We start from the raw sequence: 27,917 nt of genomic DNA, 5'->3' as shown, positions 1-27,917 counted from the left end.
TTTGTGGGACAGCAAACTAGTAATTTGTCTATTTTTAGTTGTTGAACTCTTGGCTGAGTCTCTGCATTTTTAAATTACTTCATGTGTGTCTGTACCTAAATGGCAGGACAGAGCTGCCCCCGAAGCAGCCACTATTTCTGTAAAAAGCTATGAAAAAAACCCACTATTGGCCTTAATGAGTAATTAGTCTACAGCATTTTAGAAAAGGTGTGATTGAGTAAGTATGCAACACTGCAATAACATGTCAGTGACCGGACTTTTTTTTCCTACTCTAAATAAAATTTGAAAAAAAAAAAAAAAGAAACCAAAAGCACCAGTAGATTGTCTTTTCTTCATGGCATCTTTTTGTTTTACAGCCCGGTACCAAAAAAAACAAAACACTTTGACCATCCTTGTGTGCATACTGTCTGTCAGTTTTTTTTTATTTTTTATAAATCAGGAAGATATGATTTGTTATGTAACAGCCTGTACAACGCAACATACAGAAAACAAAAAAGAAAACAATACAAATTAAATTATACAAAGCAGCACTGGGCCATAAATAACCCATATAATAATAGTTCACATTTTTGATTGGAAGTTTTTCCTTTGCCAAACCCCATTGATCTTCCATCAGTCAGATCACAGCTGCTCTTAGAAGGCGACTGAGCTTCTTTAATTATATTTTTTTCAATGAGTTTGACTCATCAAAACTGTGCCTTGAAAAATGTTGGGGGTTTCATGTTTATCAAATTGGCAACAGAATTGAGAAGGGTGAAAAATAAAGCAACGCTTTGGAAAGCTGTTCACGTACAATCAACCATTAGGTGGATGTTTTGGATCAAATAAAACCCTTTGTATAAACATTTGACAAATGTAAATCAATGATGTTAGTTGAAATAAAAGGACTGCAGAGCCCTAATTAATGACATTCACATGTAAACACCAGCGTAGGTCGCGGGATGCAGACGACTCGCCCCCCTGCTGATCTTGAAATCCTCGTTGGCTCTGGAGGTCCTGCGGGCAAAAAGAGGCCGACATGACGGATGGATAGGTGGAGGTGAGAGTCATCCACAGTAAACGATGCGGGGGAAGCGATGTGGAAAACCACTTAAACCTTTTGGCTTCAGTCCATTTAAAAATAAAAAAGTATGACATTTTGGGAAGTTTGCTAGATGGGAGGATCGATAGTACTCTCATATCTGTGTGCTAACATGAAGTTACAGCTAGCTTAGGGCGAAACAGTTAGCCTGGCTGTGTCCAGAGGTAACAACGCCCGCCTACTAGCACCTCTAAGGCGGTTGTTTAATCCGTACAAAAACCGACCTGTAAAAATCTACAATTCACCGTTTTAGGCAACTAAGAAATAGTTAGGCACATAACCCCTTGGAAAATGGTGGTGTCATTTTTTCACTTGTTTTTGTACGCATTAAACAAACGTCATACAGCATATTTAATTGGTGAATTTAAGAGCTGCCAAGTTGGAGCTGGATTTTGTTACCTTTGGACAGAGTCTAGCTGTTTCTCCTTGTTTCCAGTCTTCATGCTAAGCTAAGTTAGCTAGCTGCTGGTTGTAGTTTCATATTAACCATAATGTACAAATAACAGAGTGGTATCAATCTTCTCATCCAACTCTGGCCACGGATAAGCTATTTCCCAAGATGACAAACTTTTCCTTTTTCCCCTTTTCCTGTATCAAAACCTACCAAGGCTAGAAGTAAATATATATGTTTTTAAATATCTCATGATGGATCCTCTCAGTTGTAACACACAAGCTGTAAGGCTGGAACATAATTTGTCATTCATTATCTCAATACACAATTTTTAGCTTCCCAAAGGGTGCAGGAGTCCATTTTTCTGTCAAACCTTTCAGTTTTCTCCAGTTTAAAAGCCTGTGACTATTTCCCATTTGACAAGACAAGTCAGACGTGATTCTGGGCCAGAACAGAAACGCAAACAGGACTGATAAAGTAGCCAGAATGCAAAGGTGGAGGCATGAAGAAGACAGCAACATACAGTGGTACATGTGTAAACATTTTTTCTTCCTCCAGTTTTAAAATCCCCCACCCCTAAAGAAGTCACAATCACAAGACACTCTTGGGTTCATTCTCAGATTCAAGTGTCTGTTTTTATATATTTTTGTGAAAACATTGTCACTTTTTTTTTTTGACCCACGTCTTTTTAGGTGACAGTCCGTTAACGTGCACATTGGCAGGGGACAGCTCCTCCCAAAATAAAACACTGACCAGAGCAGAGGTGATAAGTGTTAAAATAAGTGCCGAAAAGCTGTTTGTGAGGGTGGAAGAAAATATGTTAGGAAGAATGAGAACAAAAACGTGTCAAAACCCCCCCCAAAAAAACTAACTGTAGCGAATGAACTAACATGTCGTGTCGATGAGAAGTTAGTTTAAAAATCGCCCACGAGTGTCCGAAACATAAAGTGCAGGCAGTGTCTGTTCTTCTTTGAAACCGCCGTAGCCCCCGGCCATTAAAAGAGTCCAAGAGCAAACAACCAAAAACCAACAAAATAAACAAATCAATAATGCTGAATTGTCAACAATCCACAGTAGGAACAGCTGGATTCCAGAGGAGTCTCTCGCTCAAGGCAGGGGTTGGATTTGGTTGTCAGTTTACTAAAAGTACGAGGAGCGCCACCCAGACCCTCCCCACTTCCACCCGAATGCCTCCATCGCCGCTCCATTCACTCGACCCGGATGAGCAGTCCGTAGAGGAGCGTGCCACCCTGCTCCTTAGTGATCCACTCGATCTCTGAGTTGCTGAAGCGAGGGTCCAGGGGCTCGCTGTGGCCAAGCGTCTGGGGTCCCACCTTGTAGGAGCCGGGACGCACACACACCTGGAATCCCACCTGAGCCTGGTGGCAGCGGTGAGAACGGGGGTCCTGAAATCTGCATGAGGAGATGGAGAACTATCAGTAAGTGCTCTCTCCCCACTACTTTTCACTCAGGGTTTTTCTTGTGCGCAAATTTCAAAATGCACATAAAAACATGAAGTGCAAATACCTAATACCTAGTACCTAATGTATTAATGATTTTCTGAACCAGGTGGACTTACTGCACTTTAGGGGCAAAGATCTCCATGCCGGAGTAGCGCATAGTGGGGGAGAGCCGCACTCTGGGAACCTCCCTGCCAGGGGCGCTGTTCTCCTCTGGCTCGCTGTAGCCATTAGGCCCCTCCGCCTTCACCGGGGACACTGAGAAGATGGACGACGTCGCTGCGACAACAAAATGACATTTACAGTTTAGGCTTTAGTTTTAGAAGCACTCCTTTCATTCAGTTGTTGAAATCTCTACTCTTCTGCGTTTGTCTGAAAAACAAAGTCAGCTTCACGGTGATAATTATCTCTTGTCTTTCAGCGGATGAAGACTTTGAGGTTTTCACGACTTCTGTGGGGCATAACTTTTCTGAGAGGATAATAAAAAAATCTTAGGGAAGAACATCCTTAAAAGTCAGTGGCACAGAGTGTGTGTTTTTGTAAAAACGAAATCTGTGATGTTCCTACCAGCCAGAAGCTGGCTGTGGTCCAGCGTGCGTCGCAGGGCTCCTACACTGGTGCCGTGGTACGCGATGTGCCACTTCTTCAGTGCATTAGAAACCTCACAGTGGGGCTTGATCCTGCACAAAGAGGAAATATGCACTTATAGACACACATGCAGCAATGAGAAGGCTGCACATAATACATAATTACAGATTAACAGATACACAGCCTGTAAGTCAGCAGACGGAGAATTTTTTTTGTCCCCCTGGAGTAATTTTAGGGGGACAAATTTTGTCCCTTTAGTTGTATAATATTCTAAGAACAAATAAATTAGCTTATTAGTTTACTTATTGGCAAGTAAACACTCAACTAATAATTACTTAAAGTTTTGAAGACAAACAAGTGACGCAAAACCTGCTATGTTTTTCTCTCCTGGCATCAACTCTAATTCTCTGGTCATTACTTCCTATGAATCACGGTGAAATTAAAAGGGGTATACAGTCATTTTATAAACTGAAACTGTGAAAGTACACAGCTACAGCTGTTGGTAATGCTGTAGTACTTCTCAAAACTCATAGCCACAGACTAGATTAGTTCAATACCTCCCTGCTCGATCACATATCAGACTGGGAGGTCGTCCTCTCACCTGAGGGCGAAACGGCACCATCCGAAGGGCAGGGCGTAGTCCCGGGGCGGCTCTCCTCTCTTGTAATAAGCCTCATCACCCCGAAGCTTGTGGCAGGACTCACAGTAGCACAGGTTGTACTTTGCGTCTTCATTAAAATAGCCATCTTTTTACGGACAGCGGTGGAGAAGATCATGATTGTTATGTGATTTTAGATCTGAGACAGAGATTGTGGCAGAAAGGCTGGAATAAAACTCACCTGGTAACGTGAGCAGGTCCTTGAAGCGTGAGCACAGCGCCTGGTACTCACAGGACTTGTTGGGGTTGACCTCTGGAGGGGGCGTCCAGCACACACTCTCTTTGATTCCTGCATGGAAAAACACGGCAACAACGTCGGACAAAATAGATAAAACTCGAGATTTAAAAGGCTGAACAGAACCTAAATGAAAAGATAAACAGTAACCATTGGCTGCTTACCGTCAACCATGTCCGCCTTTTCCATGTCGCCCTGACAACGGGTCTCACCACTCTCTCCTCCCACAGCAGGCACATTGTTTGTTACTATCGTAACCTGCCATGACAACACAGCATTCATTAACTTAAGATTTAGTTCATAGTGATGTTGTGCTGAAATAATTATGAATTGACTAGTCCAATTCATCCTGGAAAATGAAATGCCAAATTTATTAATTTTTTTAAATCAAGCAAAAACATCAAACATATGTTGGTTCCAGCGTCTCAAATGTCAGGATTTGTGGCTTTTTTCTGCCTTAATTTATTGTAAATTGAATATCTTTGGAGTGTTGGTCGAATAGAACAAGCAATTTCAAGACGTTACTTAGGGTGCTAGAAAGTTGCGGTGCACTTTTTTGGTTGGGGGTGATAGTGAAGAGAGAATTTTAGCCAACTTTTTTAAAAGGAGTCACGTTTTTTACTTAAGATTCGATAAACATGAATCTAGCTGAGTGATAATTAAATATTACTGTGTATCGGCCTTCTATATAATCAGATTCTTACAAATTTCGTACATCGTAATAGAGACATCGTGGTTCACAGCTGTTGTGTCTAAATGATTATAATGAGGTAAATTAAATTTAAAAAGTGTGATTAGTCTCTTACTCAAGAATACTGAGATGACACTGTGGACTTGACTCTCCCTGCAGGACCCTGGAGGGCGAAGTCAGGTTGTCGGGAGTTTCAGCTCTAAAGTACTCCATTTAACTTGGTGGAAGTCAGTCACTCTTTTATGGTTTTGGTTGGCTGTTTTCTCTTTTAGTTATATAAAATAAAACTATTTTATGTTACAGCTTGTGTGGTCTCCCCACTTTGTCTGAGTGTGATACCAGAATGGAACAGGACAAGCTGAATTAGGGAGTATGTGTGTGTCTGTAGTGCTGACCTGTTCACACTGGCCGTAGAGGTCGATGAAGGGGTAGCAGGGCGAAGGAATGTCCTGCGCCGCCACACCCTGGTCCATGCCGTTGACGTAGAGGTGGAGACAACTGTTGGCGTCCACCAGCAGACCCAACACCGTTCCCTCCGGACAAGTGTCCAGATTAGGACCATAGTTCTCACAAGTCTGAGGAAAAGAGTGATTCACGGAAAGAAAGAAAAAACAAACCAAAAAAAAGAGTTGTTTGAACAGGAGAGAAAAGAAAAATGAGTCGAGAGCAGAGTGTTTGGAGGGATGATGGTGAAAGGGGTAAAAATGGAAGAAAAGCAGAGCAGGAGGAGACATCAGTGAGTGAGAGACAAATGAGAAAAGACCAATCAAACAGTCAATGAGGCTGGTGTCGGTGAGAACACACTCAGTTTGTCATGTAATACAAAAATCAATAGACAGATGTCATGTGTTGAAGTGTGTGTTACCTTTAGGGAGTTGTGGAAGACAGAGTCTCTCTGCAGCAGCCAGGCGGAGCGTTTCAGACAACACGCTGTGGAGGGGAAGTTGAGGCGGTCGGGGGAGTGACCTATCACCCCTAACGACAGCGACGACGTCCATGACGGGTTGAGACGGTCGATCTGAAACTGGTGACCAAAGAGAGGCTTTTGACAGACTCAAACAGTCACAGCCTAAAATACCTTGTCGCCCAATTCTTGTCGTATTTGGTATATATTCTACTAGTAAATGTACTTGTATTGAGAAAATAAAAGAAAAACTCTTCTTCATTTCTATTATGCTGATGAATTTTGTTCTTGTGCTCAAAAATCTTCCATATATGTTTGGATCCTCCCTTTTTTTTCCCTTTGAGGCAAAAAATTTGGGGGACAAACTGAAGATGGCTGACAATATGTATCAAAAATATAATTTAAGCAAACCTCAATAAAAACGATAATATGAATGTCGAGTTATTGACATTATGAATCTCTTATCCATTCAAATATACTAATATTGCAATTTTCAACAAATACCAGTATCTTTAGTTGGTCATACTATAATAAAACAGGGCACCCAAGGAAAAAAGGAAATTCATAAGCTGATATATAGAAAAGTATTTTTACATTTACTGTTACTGAGGTAAATCTAATAATTTATCATATACAGTTAAGGCTATATCATCCAGTCCTAGTAAGTACTGTATTAAGTTATTTAACTGAAAACTAGCTCAATACAGTAAATCTGGAAAACACAAGTATTTCTTTATTGTATTCATTTAACATGGAGCAAGATTGCCTGTCTTTTATTTCAAATTTAGTTATTAAAATGAAGGAAATTAAGCTGAAACGTAGCCACTTGCACCTCATATAGACACCAAACCGTACGGTAAAGTTACCTGGAACAGCTGCTGGCGAGCCAGCGGCTGGGCGGTGACCAGCAGGCCCTGGTTGTAGCTGGATACTCTGGCTGCTGTCAGGTTCTGGTTGGACAGCTGGATGTTTTTGCCGTGGTTTTCCAGGAACGCCATGACGGTGGGCGCCAACGCACACGGTTCAACCTCAACCTGGAAGCGACAAGAGGTGACATGAAGAGTGTGAGTTTCAGGCTCTTTAAACTGCTGGTGCTCTGCTCTCTTTGGGCTCCTACCTCTCTGACGGGGGTGCTGTCCTCCTCTCCTTCACTGCAGCTGTCTGAGGAGAGCGAGGGCGCCTTGACGCTTTCCATGTCCTCCATCAACGAAGAGCTCACAATGGACACCGCCATTATCCGTCCATACAGATCCAAAACTGCGTACACATTCTGCAAGGAGCCAGAGGGAGGTGCTGAATGGCAGTGCGGGGCCAAGTAGCTGTGTACTGTAGATGTGTATGTGTGTGTACCTTGGCTACTGCAGTCGCTGCAGGTCCCATATCTTCTCCATCGATGAAGATGTGCATGGTGTCGTCACTGCACCTCTTTACACCCACACGGTTCCCAACCTAAGAATCATATTCAGTGAAGATCAATCAATTTAAAACAACAATGGGACCATCCTTTCTCCTGGAAGCAGAGATTTGTTTTCTTCACGAAGAGCACAATATCTACTGACAAAATTAATAACCTGTTACTAATTGAATTGTGTATAATCGACTTTATGCAATATCTGCATATCATATATTATTTCCTTTAATTCATCGACTGTACTCAAAAATAATCAAGATTTAAATCACTGAACTTGAAGACTGATGTATGAAAGTAATTTTAGCCCAAAGGTCTGCGTGTCCACGGCCTTTGTTACCTTAAGATCAATATTAAATCATGGTTTTGTGTTGCTAACTACCACATTTCTCCCTGTGAAATGTTAATGCATTGTTTGGCCTGAACTGTGAGTAATCCTACTGTGGCTGCTGGTGCTTCTCCTTATTTGCATACCAGTTTTTAAAAGCCCATTTTACTAAGTGCTTTGGCAATAAAAAAGCAAATAACCAAAGAGATACCGGTTTTAAATGATAACAAACAGACATTACATAAAACGAAGTGATGTTTTTGAGTTTTAAGATGTGAGGAGAGGTAGACATTTATTCATAGTGATTTCAATTAGTTAGTCTCTCTTGCTCTGATAGCTCTGTCTTCAGTCTTAAGTCAGGGCTTTGAAGCAGCCAGAGCGGCTCCGTCAATGAATCTGAGACAGAAGAAGAGATCATTGAGGGTTTAAAGGTCTTTGATATGACCTCTAACCAGATCTGTCTTTTGTCTGTTTTGGAGCTCTGTTCACAGCTCACAGAGCCGGGAGGTGCAGCTTACCGTCAGCCGGTCCAGTGAACAGCAGTAGTTCTGCCGCTGCAGAACACCGTTGCGACGGACCTCAGAGCCGCAGAGCAGCCAGGTGACCTTGGTGCGAAGCTGCGGGAGGGAGGGGGAGAGGCCTGACAGCGGGCAGGACGGCAGCTCCAGAGGTGCCAGTGTGGTCAGACCGATATGAAGCGAACCGCACCACTGCTCATCCACTTCATCAATCCTCACCTGCAGAGGACAGAGATAGAGAAATCAGGAAAGAGAAAAAACAAAACAAGTACCAGCTTGTGCGGGGGAAACAGAAACCATAACATGTTGTTTCTAGTATACACACATACTGGTATTTAAGAGGTTATTGTGCACATTATTTAAAAAATGACAAGGTAGGTAGCAGGTCCATTTACAGAGCATTTCCTGGTAAATATAAATATAAATAAATAGGAGGCTCAAGTCCTCGTTTACCTCGAACAGCTCGTCTGCTTTGAGTTCCTTCGCACTGAACACGATGCCATGAGCGTAACCTCCAACTCTGACAGCCTGGCAGCCATCGCCGAGCAGCACCACATTCTTACCATGTTTACTGTGGAGCCGGTGGGCCACACCTGCTACTACACACACACACACACACACACACACACACACACAAAAGAAGAAGAAATGTGGAGATGAGGCATTGAGGACAAATTATATGTTTTTTTTTTATCTTTACTCCTTTTACCTTTGAACAAATAAATACTAAAAACCCATTTATACCAAAGCATTTTTTTTTTTTACAAAAAAAGTCCACTTTAGAATTCCAACAGCACGGATGATTTTAAACATTTAAACAAAATCTTATGTTGGTTGAAAACTATATAAAGAAGTATAAATCTTTTACAGACTTTTCATACAATTCCCAAACTTCTGATGAAAAGGATCAGACTTTATTTTTCATGCTTTTCAAGGCTTTCCAGACATGAGCAGGGACCCTGATGTGTACCTGGTGAGTGGATGGGGAAGCTCTTCTCAGTGATGTTGCTGGTACAGAGGCTGTTGTCCAGCGGGCCTGAGGAGCTGGTGATGGACACCTGAACACACTGACCATACAAGTCGATCACAGCATACACCTCTGAGAGAGAGAGAGAGAGAGAGAGAGACACATGGATGAGGTATTGGGCCAACAAATAAAACGTACACTCCTAATTCGAGCCAGTAGTATTTCAACCAAATCTGGCTGCAGCCGAGTCCTGACTTCTATTGACTATTCTTTACCTGGTGGCAGACCGGAGCAGGCGACACCTTGGTCCACGCCGTTGATGTAATAGTGGAGGTCGCCGGTGGCTGAACGCATCATGCCAATCCGTGAGGCCGTGGTCAGAGAGTCCAGATCACAACCGTAGTTGTTGCGCATCGTGTTGCCATCCTGCATGATGGCAGTTCCACTGGAAAAACGAGGAAGACAAAAAAAAAAGAAAAAGAAAAAAAGTTTTGAATTGATGGGGTCCAGCTGGGGTTTTATATGTACAGTCTGTGAGCCAAAGGTAAAGAAAAGATTTGCCCCACGACCAAAGACAGGTCTTTCAATGCAAAGAAAAACACTAAATCTAACTTCCACAAACTTATTATGTTTTGTAATAAATTCCTTTTTCATGTAACTCTACACTTCTACCAATAATTACAGAAAAATAACCGAAAAAGAGTTAAGTTTATATCTGTAACAGGGGTGTGGAGTTTCTTCATTTTAGGGCCTCCAGGTGAAAAAGGTAGAGAACATAATTAAACCAATTACAGGCACTAACATTGAGTACATCAAAATAACAGTTCTACCTGAGCATCCAAGTGTCATAGTCGATATCAGTCATAGTGTTGGGAAACTCGAGCTCGTCTGGCCTGATAGCCGTCACTCCTGGACACACAGAGAGGGGAGGAGGAAAGTCAGTGGTGATTACAGGTGAAATACATTTGCATGTCATGTCTAAAATGCTGTTGTAGAGATAAATGTTAGGCAACATAGAAAACACAAACAGCTGGATTCCTAGTGGACACAATAGAGACACCTCACCTGCTTCTATTGAACCCGACCAGCGGTCCACCATCTTCTGAATAACGATTTCAAACAGCTCTCCATCTCGAAGGCACCTACAAGGAGGTAAGAAGTTCAAGTCCTGAGGCAGCTCCTCCATTACCTGTTTGTATCTGGTGACTACGTAACCACATCACTAATAATTACTAATTTATATGTTTATGATCCATAGATGGATACAAATCACTAAAAGTAATTTGTTTCATCACCTGTTGGAAATGACAATAGCGTCGTTGAACTCGCTGCGGCAGTTCTGACGCAGGGCAGTGCGCCCCCCATTAGTGATGACAGCGTTGGTGCCGTGTAGCTGGTGGAAACGCAGGTCGTTGGTCGTGCTGGCCCCTCCTATTGAGCAGGGGCTCCCGGGGGACATGGCTGTGGGGCCCTCTGAGCTGTCCTCCGGGAGAGGGGGGAGGTCCACTAATAAAAGGAGAGGCAGAGGAGGGGAAATAATTAAAAGTTCACATCTAAAGAAGAATCTCATCCTAACTGTTTGAAATGGAGCCGTTGTTCTCTTCCTCCCTCTCTCACCCATGTCGTCCATGATGGTGGCCTGAGCAGCCTGGCCATAGAGGTCGACCACGGCATAAACACTGGGAGGGACATTCCAGGCTGCCGGGCCCTGAGCCACACCGTTTACAAAGAAGTGGAGGCTGCCATCTTCTTTCCGCACTACACCTACTGTGTCACCGGCCTGCAAGGAGGGAAAAAGGGTTAATAAAACATTACTGCAAAGGAAAAGGCCAGAAGCATTGTGAGAGGAGGAAGGAGGACAGAGGGTGACTGTCAGCTGAGGAATAAAAAACAAATATCACCTTGAGCCGGTCCAGGTTGTGTCCGTACTCATCCAGTATTGTTGTTCCGTTGTGCATTACGCCATTCCCCGTCATCATCCACGTCCCTGGAAAACAATAACACAACAAAAAACTTCTTTTTTTTTTTGCTATGAGATCTTGAAACCTTTGAAAGGTATCCAACGTTAATCAGGTACCTCAGAAAAGAATGAGACTGAAAGGAAACCTCAGTTTTACAGGTCAGATTTATTGTATTTTACCTGAGCGCAGGTTGGTCATGGTGGAGGGCAGCTGCAGGTATGCGGGGTTGTGCGTTGTGACACCAATTTCAATGGAACCCGCCCACTTGTCCACCATCTTGTCGATGCGAACCTGGAACACCTCATTGGAGCGCAGCGGCCGGCTGCTCAAGACCACGCCATGGTTGAAGTCATCAGTCGCACTGTGAAAGCAGCGTTGTTTCTTGTGAGTATATCACTGTTTTATGTTTAAAGTGCTACATGTAGAGGATTTCTACACATTCTCCATTGCAAACTTTGGGTTTTTTTTCTCCACACTTCTATTTACTTACAGCAGAATGAGACCATATAGCATTTTTAAGTATTTCCCAAACCTTTTGAATCCTTCTGAACATCATTTAAGACTTACACACATAGAAATGTTATTCTCAGACAAGTAAAGTGGACTTTTATACTTATACTTTTATAGGCAAGGCAAGTTTATTTGTATAGCACATTTCAACAACAAGGCAATTCAAAGTGCTTTACATAAAACATAAAAGCAACATAGGGCAATATAAAAAGACATTTAAAAACACTTCAAAAGAGATAAATAGAAAATGAAATCATATAGGCCCTTCATACTTAAACCTTACCTTTAAACCTCCCTGGCAGGGTCATGATATACCCAATTCAACAATTTTTTGGTGACAGAAGATGCCATAAATCCAATAAAAACCCTACTGTTAAAAAGTTCAGGGGATTCCATTTATATTCAAGTGGACCACAAATTTAAAAAATCTAGAAACAGGCCTTTGCTGTGTTTTTAGAAGAAAAATTCAATGATACCAACCTACACTAAAAATATATGATTGCCGCAACACTTTTGCCAGTTATGTGCATAAAAGAAGAAACAGAAGCAAAAAAATCTACTTTATCAGACAGTGCTTTTCAAGCCTGGAATTAAAATAAGAATGCCTGTAATTAATTCAGTGGCAACGTGGGAGGTGGACTCACTGTGGGCGCAGCGCCGTCCTGCCGTCACTGATGATGGCGGCCTTCTGGCCACAGTTGGAGTGGAAGAGCAGCCGGTCAGGCCCCTCCGAGTCTGGAGTGAGGGAAAGAGATGGCCTGGGCCGGCCGACGTCAGGGGATAAAGCCCTCATGATAGCGTTGTTGCGTCTGAGGCGGTCACTGTGGTTGTGGTTGTGGACTATGGTGACTTTGACGGCCATGCCGTAGAGGTCAACCACGCCGTAGACCACGCCGGGGGTCTGGGCTGCCGCAACACCTGTGGGAAGACACTAAGTGGTTAGGAGTGGAGACTGAGGTGCTTTACACACTTGCTCCACAGCCAACATTCTCAGCTACAGTATTAGCTAAGTATTAGTTAAGTATCGATTATAAGTATAAAGGCAGTACATCTTCAGTCACTTCTTGATATCCTTGCTGACACTGCTAACAGACTCGGTTTGTGGTTAATACGTCATTAATTCTTGTTATTTTGCAATAAGTCAACAGCAGATGTATTTTCAAATCGCTCATTTATAACACCATCATATCACTGCTGACCACCCACTTCCAGCCCGCCCTCCCCCAGCAGTGGGCCTCATTTCCCCTCATGAACGGTCTCAACGTGTCTCACCTTGGTCGATGCCATTGATGTAGAAATGGAGCGCTCCACTGGCTTTGCGCATCAACCCTATGTGATCTCCCTCCTAAGCGCAGATGAGAGGAGTTGATGGAGATTATAAAAACAGACACACTTGCATGGTAGGTGGCAGAATGAAATGTGTGTGTGCGCAAACCTGAAGTTCATCAAGGCTGAATTCACAATATTCCCTGCGGGTTCCTTTCCCATTGGTCAGTATCCCACAGCCACTCATCATGATTGTACCTAGTATAAGCAGCCAATATAATGCCATTCATTTCACAATGAACAACTCCTGTTCTGTGCGTCTTTGTGTGTTTGTTTGTGTGTGTGTGTGTGTGTGTGTGTTACCTGAGCGCAGATTGGTCATGGTTGCAGGATAGTCCAAGTTGTTGGGATTGTGTGTAGTCACGCCTATCTCTATTGAGCCTGACCACTTGTCCACCAGCTTATCAATGCGGATCTGAAAGTGTAAGAGAAATACATCTAAATATACTTTTCTGGTACTTTAATTATTTATTCTGCCTCAAGCACAGTGATGAATATCAGCACACTTCCAGGCATAAAATGAACATATGGAGTTTATGCAACTAAAAAGAAAAATACACTGTTCACTATCTTCACTTCTGATGCTCTGCTGTTGAATAAAGCTGAGCAATACTGTATATCAATAAGAAAAATGTTAAATGTCGTCTTTTCCAGGTCATGAATGAATTACAGTAACATTTTTTGATTCTTTGTCTATGCCTGCGTGGCCTTTATATCGACATTACAAGTAACTCTCCTCAAATATTTATTCTTTGTAACTATCTGCTAGTGGTGCTTAAATGGCTGTAAATCAGATAGTCAAAGGACTGAAAATTGTGACAATCAATTAAACATTTGAGTCATTTAACAAATATTTGCTGGTTCCACCTTCTCAAAAGTGACAATTCGCTACTTTTCTTTTCATATTTATATCTTTAGAAATGAAATATATAATATCTTTGGGGTTTGAACTGTTGGTCCGACAACATAAGAAATCTGAGGACTTCACCTTAGGCTCTGGGGAATTGTGATGGGCATTTTATTAATCAGTTAATCGAATATTGGAAGATTAATTGATAAAGAATCATTATTTGCAGCTCTACTTCTGAGTCATCTCACATTTATTGTCAGATTATCAAAGTTATTGGTCAGATACACTGTGATATTTATTGTTTCAGTATCACCCGGCTCTACTGGGCTTAATCAATGAAAAACAATGACACTAGAGTAGATAAGTCAGTGACCACTTGCTAGCTGTCACATGAACAAACATCCCAGCACTGAGCTGTGTGATTGTAAACACCTCAAACATCTCGTTGTGTCGGAGCGGCCGGTTGGTCATCACCACGCCGTTGTTGAACTCGTCCAGCGGTCTCCTCCGCTCCGCCGTTTTGTTGTTGTTGCTCAGTTTGATCAGTGTGCCACATTTCTCGTGGAACAGCAGCGCGTCATTGGTGGTCATCCCACCTGTCACAACCCCCAGCCCGACCCCTCCATTACCAGCAGGACTGTTATTAGTATTTCCGCTTTCTCCAGCACCACCAGCTCCTCCTCCACCTCCTCCTGTTGTCCCTATTCCGCTGTCGCTGTTGACGGCACCTCCTCCACTGCTGCCAGTGCTGCTCCCCCTGTCATTTCTGGAAGAGGAGTCAGTTCCCGCATTTCCTCCGCTGCATCCTGCTCCCCCTCCACCTCCACCATCTTCCCCTCCGCCCTCATCCTCAGAGCGATAAAAAGATACTATTGCATTGTTGAACACGTCAAAGAGCTGGTGCTCTGTTAGAACTGAAGAGGGAGAGAGGAAGAGGAGGTTGTCAATACTGGTCATGTTGCACAATGTCCATATCAACTGATCTGAGGAGGATTTTCTTACCCGTGTCGGGCTCCAGGTTGTTGGGGAACTTGTCTGGTCTGCTGTGACTGCAGCTAAGCTCAGGCACTGACAGGGAGAACAGTGAAAGGGAAACAACAGGTGAGAATAACAAATCCCAGACTAAAGGTTGGAAAAGAGAACCATATTGATAAAAAAAAGGCCCCCTACCTTCATCTCCATTCATCATTCCATTCATTGCTGCCACATTCATCAGTGCTGTGATCCCCACCTCCCCTTGACCCCCGCACACCACCATCTCTTCCTCCTCCTCATTATCCTCCTCCTCGTCCCGCTCTATTGTCTCTTTCTCCGCGGAGGGCGGCGGTGGCTCACAGCTCACCACCGTCACTTGAGTGCACTTGCCGTACAGGTCCACCACTGCCCAGAGCTTAGGCGGCAAGCCGCTTGCGGCTGCACCGCAGTCCTGCCCGTTAACCCAGAGGTGGAGCTCCCCGCGGGAGCTCCGCTGAATGCCCACCCGGTCGCCTTCGGCTAGCTGGTCGAGGTCGCGGCCGTACTCCTCCAGGACCGAGCGGCCGTCGCGTAGCACCGAGCAGCCTGACACGATCCAGGAGCCGCCCTTAAGGCCTGTGGCGCTGCTGGGGAAGTCCAGCCCAGCGGGGTCCAGCGCCGTCACGCCAATCTCAATGGAACCGCTCCACGAGTTCACCTGAGCGGAAACAGGGCAAAGATTTCATGAATATTTACATTATCAATAATTTACACACAAATAATGACACATCATGGCCTTCACAAGTTACCGGAGCCTGATGTTATGTCCTGCATTTGCCAAAACGTTACATTTTTTGTGATACGAAATTAATTTTATAAAGATGATGTGAAATTTAGAGACACTGGCAACTACAATAACAACAGCTCCACAGAGAAAAAGTAGTAACAAAACTGTTGTCAGCAGCTGTTACTCTGATCACAAAAAGTGATGTGGGAGTTGCTGTTAAAAGAGTGAAGCACTGTGCTAAAAACTGCAGGTAGATAACTATGGAAAACAAAGTGTGCCTTGTTGTATGATCCGTCTTGTTATTTTTAGTCGTTCTGCCAGTGACAACGTGGCTCAGGGAGCGCTCTTTTGAAAATAAAGCAGGACAGTGTGAACACACACAGTGACACAAAAGAAATAAACTAAGCTGTGTGATAGCAAAATGTAGTGGCAATGATTGCACGTCCAGCAGTATGCAAGAATTAACTTGCAATACAGTGTGAAAAAATTAACCCAGGGTCAAACAAATTCATTTCTCATTACTGGTACTCTCCTTAAAGAACCCACCAATGGGAATGTACCAACATACACTGCTGTAGCACCAGCATCCAACTTCCCAGATGAGATGTTAAACACATTGATGCAGAAAGGTAGTTGAGTGCACATGCCGTACTATATTTAGACAAGGTGCAGGAGAACAGATTAAAGAAAAAAAGTATTGCATTTTGCTGACGTCATGGTCAACTGATCCAACAGAAAATATGTACTTGGGGCCATATTGCAAGTGTTTTAGAAGTTTTGAAAGCTTTCATCCAGTGTGCAGATCTTCTCCAATTTTTCCTTCTCCTGCTTTTTTTGATTTGATACCTAGATAATCCGGGTAGTTCCACTAAAAGTGGAGTTGCCAGATGACGGTCATATCTATCTCCTTTACAGTGTTTTCTTCTTTCCACTGTATAGCGACTGAAACAATGACAAGAGGTCGAACTACTCATGAAAACACAGATGCCTTTGTGGTCCAGCTGTAATGATTAAACCTGTGCACACAAAACAAACAATATTTAAGCAAGCTTCACCTCCATGATCTTGCCTTCCACAGAAACAGTTGTTTCACTGCAAAACTCCTTGAGTCTTTACAGGACATTGGAATCATTTTGCAAAACACGCAGCCTAAGATATCCATTTCTTCCCAGAAACACAAAACTCATCATAAGCTTACAATAATGTGATACATTATTGATCTCTGGTGAATTCTATTTTTTCATAGCGTTTTGCCACCATGATGTGGATGACAGAGTGCAGTGTCAGCTATAGAGCAGCCGGTGCAGCTGGCGGAGATTCAGAGTCCTGATTAGAGACACTTCAGCCCAGCAGATGCTTGCCGACACAGGGGCATGAACCCACGTCATCCCACTGAGGAATGATCTCCTGGCTCGCTGCACTTCAACTGCCCCCCCGGAGAACGACATCCAACAAAAAGCCATGCAGTTTGTTCCTCAAGAAAAGAGAATCGAGTCAAAAGTACTCTGAAACTTTAGGATCAATCTTCAACCACTCTCCTCTCCCCCCCCGCTACTCCACAGAAATCCACCCTGATGAAGTGACCTTGAGCGTAACATTGAAGCCCTACCAGCTCCCGGGATGTTTTTCTGCAGCTCACCTTCGTGCCGAGGAGAAAACAAAAGAAAACTTCCTCCGAGATCAGTATCATTTTTAAAATATTGTCCTGTTTGCCTCCTACTCCTTTGTCTGTTCCCATGGTGTCCTCCTCAGCAGTGTGGTAGGTGCTATGTAAGGCAGTGTGCTACGAAAGCCTGGGTTTCTGGGTTAACAGATTTAGAAGTACCTCAGCCTGACCGGGTCGCTGTGTGGAGGAGACAGACATCTCCTTCCCTTGCTCTTTCACTTATGTAACAGCAGTTTGTGGGTCTCTCTCTCTCTCTCTCTCTCATACAGGATACAACCGTACATGCTGAGAGCAGGACCACTGGGCAAAAATTAATTGCATCAAAAGCAGGGCCTGAAAAGCACCACTAAGACTATACAGAGTATACAGACCACACACACACAAACAGACAGACAAAATGTAACAGCTGAACTCTGCATAGGGGAACGGTAAATAAATTAACATTAACAAGCAGGTTTAGCAAGCAAGCAATTTTAAACTACTGTGGATATTTATTATTATATTAAGTCTTATTACAAATATAAAAATAAAAAAAACTCTATTCTATTGCTAATTTGACAATTGTATTTGTCTAGTAAGTAACATTTTCCTACGATATAATGTGTAAAAGATCCTAATAATTTCATTTCAACAGTGGGCATAATATTACTAACAAAACTAATAATACAACAATATGATATTGATGTTGCATTTTGAGGCTAATATTGGCTATAGTGCTGCAACAAACAATTTTTTTTCATTAACGATCAATCTGCTGATTATTTCTCAATTAATCAATTAATAGTTGGGTCATAAAATACTGAAAAAATGATTGTCCCAATTTCTCAGAACTCAAGACAACATCCTCAAATAGCTTGTTTTATCCGATCACCAGTCCAAAACACAAAGATATTCAGTTTACTATCATATAAGAGTTTTTTTTAAAAGGCAGCAAATCCTCACAACTTTCTGTCGATGGACTTATCAATTAAATCAACTCATTGTTTCAGCTCTAATTGACTGTGACTAATAGGCTACAGTTGGAGGGGCATCTCCAATTTAAAATCAAAATTTCCAACCTATGCGCACAATATGTGAGATGCATGTTCTTTCTTGCAAAGTTGGATCATCTCGCTAGGTCACTTCGTACACCACAGCTTTAAATACACACCCTAAAACTACTGACAGTGTTGCACTCTGGGTGAACTGTCCAATAAATCACTTCATTTGCTCGTTCTCTTGCGCTCATTTTCCAACATCCACTGTAGCCTAGTGAATGTCAGTAGACAGGATGGGAAGCCATGCCAATCTGGGTGCTCTGTGATGGAAAAGTATTGATTTTCAGACAGGCAATGCATGTCATGACAGAGCAATGAGGCTGTTTATAAGAGCTCTTATCAGGCTGAGAGCGCCATAATGGACGGATAATCATTTACATACAGTAGATGCTATTAAACCACATATGTAGCTTTCCCTCGTCATGGTATATCTCCTGAATAACTATGTGACTATGCGCCTTGACCGCACTGTCATTCAGAGGGTGTGTGTGTGTGTGCGTGTGTGTGGCCCAGTTGCCATGTTGTTGACAAACCCAGTAGGGTTGCAGACTGCAGAGGCAGAAGACATCACAACAGACAAGCTCTCCTGTGCTGATAACAGCCAAAATATAAACACAGTGCATAGGCATTGATATATGAGAGAGACCTGAGTCACAAGAGCACATAGCTAGGCACTTATGTTAAAGTAATATGAAAGCTACAAGTTCAAGGAAATGAAGGAAATGTGGATGGAAGAATTTAATTTGTTCTTACATCACACCTCAAGTTAAAAATATTGAAAACAGCAGAGTTGGAGACTGTATGGACACATGAATGCTAATCATTCCCACATCTTCTGGTCTTGTGAAAAGATTGACATGTTCTAGGGGAATATATGTTTAACTTTAAGAGACATTTTAGGTTATGAGATCCTTAACAGAAGTAGTGTTAATAGAGAGTGACCTGTATCTTGGAAAGATTTACTGGTTACCTGCAAAAAAAGCAATAAATGAAAACGGCTGTAAAAAGGAACCACTAAAACAATGGATGTACGTAGTAAAGGACATATTTGTGATGGAAAATCTGACATTTTCCCGGAATAAGAGGGAGGCCTTTCCCAGAAAATGGGAGAAATGGATCACCTTCTCTGGAAACAACAAGGATGCTACCGTATCTGGATCTAGATAAATCAAAGGACAATATGGACATAAAGACAGTGGAGCAAGAAATGTAAACTCCACTTGGTCCCCCATACTTTGTTGACGTTTCTTTTGTAAAATATCTTAAAATCGTTACGGATAAAAAGTGACAAAAAAGTTAAATGAAAGCAGTGTCCCAGCAATGGGGCTGGAAGAGTGTACGTTTACAGTTACCAGTGATTAATGAGTTATGCCTTTTAGTGGTCAACCTCCTCATGCGTTACACTAGCAGGGCTGCTTGATCAGTGCTGGTGAGCTCTGAATGTGCTTTGTGTTTGGATCAAGACTCACTAAGAGGTCAAGCTAAGTCCTTTAACATGCAACTCTGCATATTATTAATGACACTGGTACCAGATAGCAATGGCTAATGGTACGTATTGTGTCTATTTAGGTTCACACATAGCCTTTGAGTGACTAGGATGGCCCAACCTGGTATGAGCACTGCAGTATTATTAGCCACCGGGACAGAGAGGCTGACAGGCACCTACGACTGTCATCGACTCCTTCAAAACAAAACTAAACAGAGATCAGTTAAACAGCTTAGTTAAGCTCCCGCAGTACCATAAACAACAGCAAATACTTGTCAACACACCACAGAGCCCCAATAGCACCTTCCAGAAAAGCTAGCCCCGGCTAGCCTGAGATCACACCGCTTGCTACTGCTAGCGGCTCATTAGCATGGCTAACTGGCGGTACCAAGGCAACACGAGCGGGTTATCTTTAGCTTAATGATGAGTCTAACATGTCTACACATATGAATGTGTTTATTAAGTCCATCTGCCCGTGCTAAATCTCTGACCGTGTAAGTAATTCGCCCCTGAACAACCGTGGTCGCTGTCAAGGAGTGTGGACCGACCCCTCACTGCGGACAGAGACAGACCACCGGCCCGTCCCACCAGCGCTGCTCCCGCATTCCCGCTGCTCTCATCCCCGCTCAGGAGAAGCAGCAGCGGCCTGCTGTTGTTTACCTTCTTGTCAATACGGACGGTGAAGACATCCCGGTCCCTCAGCGGCTCCTTACTAAGCACCAGGCCGTGGTTGAACTCCTGGACTGGCTGGTTGCGCCGGGCGGTTCGGTTCGAGTTGGACAGGCCGATCAGCTTTCCGCTCCGCGGATGCAGCTCCGCCGCCATCTTCAGTGGGCGGCCAGTATTCACGACAGTCGGTCGGGGTTTGCGACAGTAACGTTATGGCAGCCGGTAGATTTCTGCAATCAAAACGATTGAGAACCGCACCGCACCCATTTCTGTACATAAAATGACTATACTGTATTTTTTCTTCATTCATTTTAAGTTTGACACTTGTTTATTAACAATGGAATTGGTTTTGATATAATGTGAACACTAAATTCAACTTTTATATTTAAGCTGCATAGAAATCGAAGCCTTGATATTTTATTTTAGGCCTATTTCTGTTTGAAATTTACGTTTGTTTGTTTTTATTTTTGGCTTTAGTCTAAATAATGGTGCACGCACTGAGCGTGATGTCCGTTGAAGGTACATACTTTTGACTTGGGTGAACATTTTATTCATATGGAAATACAGCAAATGACCGAGGGGAAGAATGAACTGAATCTGCTTGCAAAATGTTTCCAGTGTATGAAGGACAAAAAGCCCTAAAAAATAGTTTTTCTTATGTGTTTTCATGTTTTGTTTTGTATGAAATGAATGTGAGTTAAAATGTGTTATTCAAATAATGCCTTAAACGTTTCTGCTTGAATTTTGGACAATAAAGAGGGGGAAATTAAGCCTATTTCTCTTCAACCTATCATACCTTTAAATACATTACACACATACACATAATATCCTGAAGAACATCTAAAAATGTTCCTCAAAATCTTACTGATAGTACAGTAAAACGTATTTAAGATTATTATGATTGTGATTTTGAGTCATTTGATTAATATTCTCTTTTTCCCCTTCCCTTTCCTTCTATGCTTATTTAACTCAAAAGATGACTTGTAAAAGCAGATGTAATATATTTCAACTTTATTAACATTCAATAAAGAGAAAAAAGAACCTCGGACTTTTGTTCTTGCTCTTTAAAATTATAGACCATTTTTCTTAGATTGGATTTTACATCAATCTAGTGTTGTTTTATTGTTTTGTGTGGCATTGTACACAGAGTGGATGGTATGACTCTAACATTAGCTTTAACAATCCACTAGAGGGAGCAAAATCCACGTGTTAAATCTGTCTCATTCATACCTAGCTCAGTTTCTGTCCTTAGTGTTAAATCACAGTGTTTAAATCTCCTCAGAGCACTATTGGCCTCTATTCTGCCTTTAATGCAGCAGTAAAATTCTCATTCACGGATAGCCAAATTAAGGAGAATCATATTATATTTAGAAACATACTGTTGCATGTTCCAAGGTCACAAAACCACTCACATTTCTCAGATTAATCAGCATATGCTGTTAAAATGTGATAGATATTTATTGCACAACATATTCATATTTTACTGTCCATATTTTAGAGGTTAATTGGTACAAATACTCCATTCGACTACAGAATGATTATTAGGTTAATAAGAAAGTTTAATGCTTATTAGGGTATCAGTATAAAGGCTACTGTACTCTATCATTTTATAGACAACTTTGCACTTTACATACATTGTATTTTTTCTTAATGTCATTTGGACCCAAAGGCATCCCCTGCAAACACCTCCACATACTGTATATGCATACTTTCATGGTCTATGCAGGGCAGCTGTGAGAGGAGATCGACATGTGTTTGACAGCTAAATCCAGGTCCAAATCCCTCCCTTGGACCTGGATCTTCTCCAGACAGCCTGTCAAGAACTGGGAGCCAACATTGTCCTCACCCTCGCCTGAAAAGTGAAAAAGAGGAAGAAGCAAAAACGAGGGACCTTGTGTTACACTCCACGAAGCTCCTTGTCTGGCCTAATCAATGGAATTTTCTGTATAGATATACATTTTATTGCAACTGGTTGTTTTCTTGTGCTTTCAATGTTATTTATTTTGTTATTAATGTTTTTTATTGCATGGTTTTCTATAAATCCTGTCTGCAAATCAAATTCCTCTTTCTGAACAGTAATATGGGACCTTAAATTTGAAGATACAAGGACTGTAGCTGTTCAGAAATTATTCATGACTGCACATCATCACTGTTTAATCTCACCTAGAAGGCCTCCAATGGCGAGACGACCCTCTCTCCATGTGGTCAGATAACCAGGGTCCCTCAGTGGCCTGATAGAAAATGTAGTGGTGTTTGATTCATCTTCATCTTGGAGCACTTGCAGTAAATTTGTCTTAAAGGTCATCACCAGTCGCTTTAAAGTGTCTTTCATGATGTGTGTTTCTTTACCGAAAGTGAGCGTCACCTCCTGCAAATTCAAGAGAGAGACAGAAGAAATAACTTTACATAACTCTGTGGATAAGTGCATAGTGGTCTCCAATCTGTGTGTGTCTGCATATGTGTGTATTTATGATGAAGCAAAATGTCTGTGTAAGCTATGAAGCCACCCTCACAGTGCCATGAGCAGTTTTAAACAGAGGAATTGTTTGCAAATTCAGCCGGACTCATGTCTGATTTGTGTGCACACCTTTGTGTTATTATTGGCCACTAAAGCCAACATCAGCTCTTGCCCAGGAGCCTTGATGCTCAAAATGGTCCCATCCATCTTACTGAAGTCTCCCCGCAATTCAGCCATGACCCCATGATCTGCCTCAATGGGGAAAACTACAGAGAAAAAAATAATAACTCACAAAATTAATAGATTCATTCATTTGTATTGGAGTGACTTGTTAACTGTCCATTCATTGTCCATTAACATGTTAAATCTGTTTACAGCAAATTATAAATAATAGTCATGTCATACAAGAATGCATGCAGGCCCGTTGGAAAGCTTGTTATTATATGAAGGAGTGTTAGCACTTGCTCATGTCTTGTATAATTGAGCACAACGTTCCCACCTGAGGTGTTGAAAATGGCAAATCCAGTGCCAGGGAAGTAGCTGCCAGGTTGCACATTTTGATAGCAGGGCCAGAGCTCCTCCGCCTCTGTCTCCCAGGGGACGCTGAGGTTTAGCCAGCTTCCTTCCCGCACACAGCCGTCCATCTGCGGCTCGAACTATGGCAAAGAACGCAACAATGAATTTAGTGGAATGAACGGAAGAGCAGGAACATGTGGCTGGTTCTGAAATGTTCAAGATTCAAGATTGTTTATAGTGATTTTTCAGTGCACATTGTCACAGTCCTATTACAGGCTGCTTAAACAAAACAAAAAATCCACCCAAAGCTCCCTTACAGTACTGTTACACCTTACTGGTACAAAACAAAACAAACTGTACTTTTAGGTCCATTTTATGGTAGTATGTCTGTTTCATTACCAAGGATGGCTGACCAACACTAAGTCATGTAGGAGAGGTATCTCCAGCATAAAGCTGCAGCCACAATGCGGTGTGATACATTTTCAATTTTAAAACACCAACAGAAAAGTAATTTTCCTGGCGTTAGTCCCTCTGAATGAACAACAAAAGCTTCTTTTCAGACTTGTGCTGACATTCAACAATCTCACATGGAGTTAACCAAAATAGAAGAGGCAGAGATGCTGACAAATCCTCAGTAAACCAGAATGCAGTGCAGCCACCAAAGAGTTACTTGCTTTTAAACACCAGGTCCAACTAACTTGCTTTTTTCTGAGCTTTACATTGTATCACACAGTCTTCATCAGTTGCTCAGTTGTCATGGCGATGGAACTGTTGATGTGCAAGCTCAGTAACAGTTATGATTTCATCTATAGTACCTTTAAGACTTCTTGTCCGCTAGCTGAGAAAACTTCACCCCCTATGATACAGTTGAGAGCTCCAGAAAAACCAGTCTGTCTTTTTGCACATAATGTACATATTTGGTGTATATATATATATATATATATATATGTACATATTGTACATATTGTTTTATTTTATTATATTTAATTCTAATCTATTCAAATTTAAATATTTGTATGTACTGTATGTTATGTGTATGTAGTGTGAAGGGGCTTCAACTTACATTTCATTCATTCCTGTGTTGTAAAATGACAAATAAATGAATCTTGAACCTTGTAAGCGGACCTTGAGTTTGGATATATGTATTGTTTTGAGAAAGGGGGTAAGGTTGTAACATTTCATCAAAAGAAACAGCAACACATACTCTCTTGCTACCACTTTTACTATTGCTCTCTCTCTCCCTCTATGCACGTATTGATCATGACAAGTTCATTTTCTGGTTGTTGTTGAAAGTCACTATGGGAAATGTAGGCAATCATTATACGAAGCAGAGGTGTGTGCTGTGGATAAAGCAGGTTGATGAAAAGTGGACTAAATCATCACAAAATAATTTATGGGATCTACTGAACAAGACAGATACAAGAAAAATGTAAAGTAATATAAAGTATCCCAGGGTGGATTAACACACTATACCTGAACAATCAACTTTTCCTTGTCCATCAGGACCCCGCCAAGGGCCAGTCGGAGTTCACCTGAAAGGACCTCCTCTGGCTGTTTGGACTGCATGCCCACCACCAGCCCACTGGAGCCGTCCACCTCTAGAATCACAAACTTCCCTTGGCTGCTCACCTGTAGCTTGGTGGCACCAGGAGCACAAGAAGAATTCAGACTAAAAGTTCCTGTGTTGCAACACATTATTATTATGTCCATTTTAAAAAGCCAAGTAATCTAGTATTGTGCCTTAAATCTTTAAATAAATTGCAGATTTGCCACAAATTGAGAAAATTTCACTTGTTTACAGTGCAAAATACCTTGATTCTAAGATATTATTTTAAGACATTGTCACTTGATTCACACACACACACACACACAAAAATCAAACTACACTGGAGACTCACTGTGTGCCATTTTCCGTCATTGAGCTTGGGGCCACCTGCCACGCTGACGATGATGTCTTCTTTGCTGATTTGCATCAGCGCAATGCCGTCTTTCAGGGACAACACAAACCAGTCAACCCCGTTTTTGGTGTCTCCATAGAAAATGACACCTTCTGGGTCAAATGTCCGTAACTGAAAGAATGACTTGATACTGCAGACACAGAAAAACAGAACAGAATAGTCTTAAACTCAAGGGAATGCTGGTCCATAGAACATAAAGAAAATTATTCTCCCCATTTTTGCTGACTTTTTCTAGGGTTACTTTTTAAATCTTAATGCTGACCAACAATCTTTTAGCTTGCAGTTTACCCAGACCAGTGCCCCTGAAAGAGGGATAAAAAGCAGTGATAGTTCTAGGAGCCTACAGTTGGAGAAAGAGAATATAATGAAGGGTTATATAATAATCATATTATTAAAAATAAGGGGGCCAGGATCAACAATCTTCCAGTGGGCCCAGAAATCCTAACTATACCCTGTAGGCCTACTTGCTTCCACATATTCGCCCCAAAGTGCCTGTACCGAAGGTTTTCTGCAAAATTTTAACTAGCTTGTAAATTTTCAAATATGCAAAAGCCTTTTTTGCCTTCTTGACCACAGATGTCCAGTGAGTAGTTGATGTGAAGCCTTCACGGTGCAGCGGTTTGCTCCTGCTGACGTACCTGCTGATCTCAGTGAGGTTGACTGTTGTGTGGATCAGTGGCCTCCAGATGTCTCTGTCCTGGCCGAGGTAGACAGTAGCCCTGCCTGATACTTCTTTCTGGAAGACACAATGTTCATACGGTACTCATTACTTATGATTATTACTAAATCATTAATTCAGCTCTTTATTCTGCACAGCTCACATTCATTAAATCCTGCTTTTGTATTTTCTTGTGAAATATCTTGATGGGTTTGTGGTTAAAACCAAATTAAACTGAGTGAATTGAATTTTATTCAGTTATTAATTCAATTTAAAAACAATTAAGTTTAACAAGGGAAGTGTGGTTATTCAAATTCTTAAGTGGAAATGAAGTGCAAAATCAATGTGGAGTCATTGACAAGAGCGCCATATGGCAAACAACTGCAGTATATCAGTATACAATGAGGTCAAAACGGCTGGTGGCGTTGTGGTTATGGCGCTTATTTGTCCGCCCACAAACTGAGCAAAGTTCTAAGTCTAAACAAATTATTATTGGGCATGCTGGGATACCCCTCTTCAACTGGCATCTGAATTGCATGCAGTAAGAGTTGATTTTTACTGGTTCATATTAGGCTTTTATACTGCACTTTGTCCTCTATCTGTTAAAAACCTATAAAACATAGAATTACTACAGAGGATGCTGTGCAAAAAAATGTATTTATGCATCATTACAGTCTTTTTAAAATTGTCCAAGAGCCTCTGATATTTCCTACTTAAGGATGGTGTGACCTTTTCCTAATTATACAATAAGCAAAAACAATAGTTGAAACACATCACAGGAACCTTTATGCTTCTACAGAGATTTAGAGACTTTATTAAAGCTACAAAATGCACATAGATCGTTTATACACCATAGTTATATTAGGATTTCCACTCTTTTAAAATGTGTTTCTTTATTTTTTACACACACACACACACACACACACACACATACCAGTGCACTATTCATTCCAGGCATTATAAACGTGGCACTGCATGTAAACATACCTTACCCCGTCCGTTCCCCTGCCCCACAGCTCCCCAGCTCAGCAGAGTGAGGCTCAACACGAACAGCAGTCCACCTGCCATTGCTTTCCAAAACATGGCCATCCTTCAGTGCATTCACCCACCCAGGCCTCCCAGTGTGCAGTCTCCCAAGCCCTTGGGTGGTCTGCAGACTCCAAGCTACTCTGTGGTGATGGTGACGAGGACCAGAGAGACTCTGCAACAGTGTGTGAAGCGGTAGGTTGAGCTGGCACACTGACCTGGGGTCCAGAGGGCAAATATGCCACGGTCAGTGCAGGTTATCGATCCCCAGGAGGGTGTGCTTCATGGATCTGTGGTTGTGACTGACCGGCGAAAGACCCAGAGTGGGCAGCGGGCAAATAGAGGATAGAGGAAAGAAACTATAGAGTGAAAGGCAGAGAAAAATATGTCACGTTGGGGCTGTTATAATATTAATAATTCTAAATTCAGCAAACTACATTTTTAATAAAAGTGTGCATTTCCATCAGTCTATCAATCTGCTACATTTGTGGTGATTCATGTATAGTGGACACAACTGCAGGCCGGGTGAGTGACCGGCCAGACCACTGATGTGTGTTTACCCATTGCACAGGAACCTTGATTCACCACTGCTGGCAATGTGTGTGTGTGTGTGTGTGTGTGTGTGTGTGTCTTGTAGAGTGAAGGGGAGAGAGAGGGAGAGATGAGAGGGTAACTGTGCTTCAAGTCACAAAACTCTTTTTTCTCTTGCCCTGGCTGCATTCCTGTGATTCAGTCTCCTTCCAGGAAGGCTGTGATAGCTAGGAAATACTGGGAAAAGTGCAACACACACACACACATACACACACACACACACACACACACACAC

General features: G+C 42.1%; 2 protein-coding genes across 5 annotated transcripts; both read right to left on the bottom strand.

Annotated features, from left to right (window-relative positions):
• Positions 1 to 392: 392 nt before the first annotated feature.
• On the bottom strand, positions 393 to 20,698 carry neurl4 (neuralized E3 ubiquitin protein ligase 4). Of its 3 annotated transcripts, none has more exons than XM_044184969.1 (29): positions 20,467 to 20,698; positions 15,047 to 15,548; positions 14,879 to 14,944; positions 14,309 to 14,790; positions 13,330 to 13,441; positions 13,136 to 13,224; positions 12,973 to 13,045; positions 12,345 to 12,618; positions 11,370 to 11,551; positions 11,131 to 11,216; positions 10,847 to 11,009; positions 10,525 to 10,735; positions 10,295 to 10,371; positions 10,060 to 10,138; positions 9,505 to 9,674; positions 9,233 to 9,361; positions 8,716 to 8,858; positions 8,263 to 8,481; positions 7,359 to 7,457; positions 7,126 to 7,278; positions 6,875 to 7,042; positions 5,970 to 6,128; positions 5,500 to 5,679; positions 4,578 to 4,671; positions 4,360 to 4,467; positions 4,122 to 4,266; positions 3,500 to 3,612; positions 3,052 to 3,211; positions 393 to 2,885 (listed from the first exon to the last, which is right to left on the bottom strand). In XM_044184969.1, the coding sequence occupies exons 1-29, from the start codon at positions 20,629 to 20,631 to the stop codon at positions 2,681 to 2,683; spliced, it is 4,806 nt and encodes a 1,601-aa protein (XP_044040904.1). In that variant the 5' UTR covers positions 20,632 to 20,698; the 3' UTR covers positions 393 to 2,680. The 3 variants fall into 3 exon arrangements, with proteins under 3 accessions (XP_044040904.1, XP_044040905.1, XP_044040903.1); XM_044184970.1 differs by having other exon boundaries at positions 8,716 to 8,855; XM_044184968.1 differs by having other exon boundaries at positions 8,716 to 8,861; positions 20,467 to 20,697.
• Positions 20,699 to 21,897: 1,199 nt separating this feature from the next.
• On the bottom strand, positions 21,898 to 27,702 carry shbg (sex hormone-binding globulin). Of its 2 annotated transcripts, none has more exons than XM_044184973.1 (8): positions 27,053 to 27,702; positions 26,046 to 26,143; positions 25,348 to 25,537; positions 24,923 to 25,084; positions 23,433 to 23,589; positions 23,063 to 23,199; positions 22,639 to 22,843; positions 21,898 to 22,327 (listed from the first exon to the last, which is right to left on the bottom strand). In XM_044184973.1, exons 1-8 carry the CDS (start codon positions 27,152 to 27,154, stop codon positions 22,194 to 22,196), a joined length of 1,185 nt encoding a protein of 394 aa, XP_044040908.1. In that variant the 5' UTR covers positions 27,155 to 27,702; the 3' UTR covers positions 21,898 to 22,193. The 2 variants fall into 2 exon arrangements, with proteins under 2 accessions (XP_044040908.1, XP_044040909.1); XM_044184974.1 differs by having other exon boundaries at positions 24,923 to 25,078.
• Between the last annotated feature and the right edge of the window lie 215 nt (positions 27,703 to 27,917).

The sequence above is a fragment of the Siniperca chuatsi genome, linkage group LG22 (assembly GCF_020085105.1).
Source record: "Siniperca chuatsi isolate FFG_IHB_CAS linkage group LG22, ASM2008510v1, whole genome shotgun sequence".
NCBI classification, from domain to species: Eukaryota; Metazoa; Chordata; class Actinopteri; order Centrarchiformes; family Sinipercidae; genus Siniperca; species Siniperca chuatsi.
The sequence above is the reverse complement of the archived record's forward strand: the minus strand, read 5'-3'. Positions and strand labels throughout refer to the sequence as shown.

Coding starts and splice junctions, on each gene's coding strand:
- neurl4 (XM_044184968.1), bottom strand. CDS start 20,631: ATGGCGGCGGAGCTGCATCCGCGGAGCGGAAAGCTGATCGGCCTGTCC. Junction 12,619..12,972: donor CATCAATGGCATCGACCAAG/GTGAGACACGTT, acceptor GTCTTCCCACAG/GTGTTGCGGCAGCCCAGACC. Junction 8,482..8,715: donor AAGCAGACGAGCTGTTCGAG/GTAAACGAGGAC, acceptor TGTCCTCTGCAG/GTGAGGATTGATGAAGTGGA.
- shbg (XM_044184973.1), bottom strand. CDS start 27,154: ATGGCCATGTTTTGGAAAGCAATGGCAGGTGGACTGCTGTTCGTGTTG. Junction 25,538..26,045: donor AACCTCACTGAGATCAGCAG/GTACGTCAGCAG, acceptor CTGTGTCTGCAG/TATCAAGTCATTCTTTCAGT. Junction 23,200..23,432: donor TGCCATTTTCAACACCTCAG/GTGGGAACGTTG, acceptor TTTTCTCTGTAG/TTTTCCCCATTGAGGCAGAT.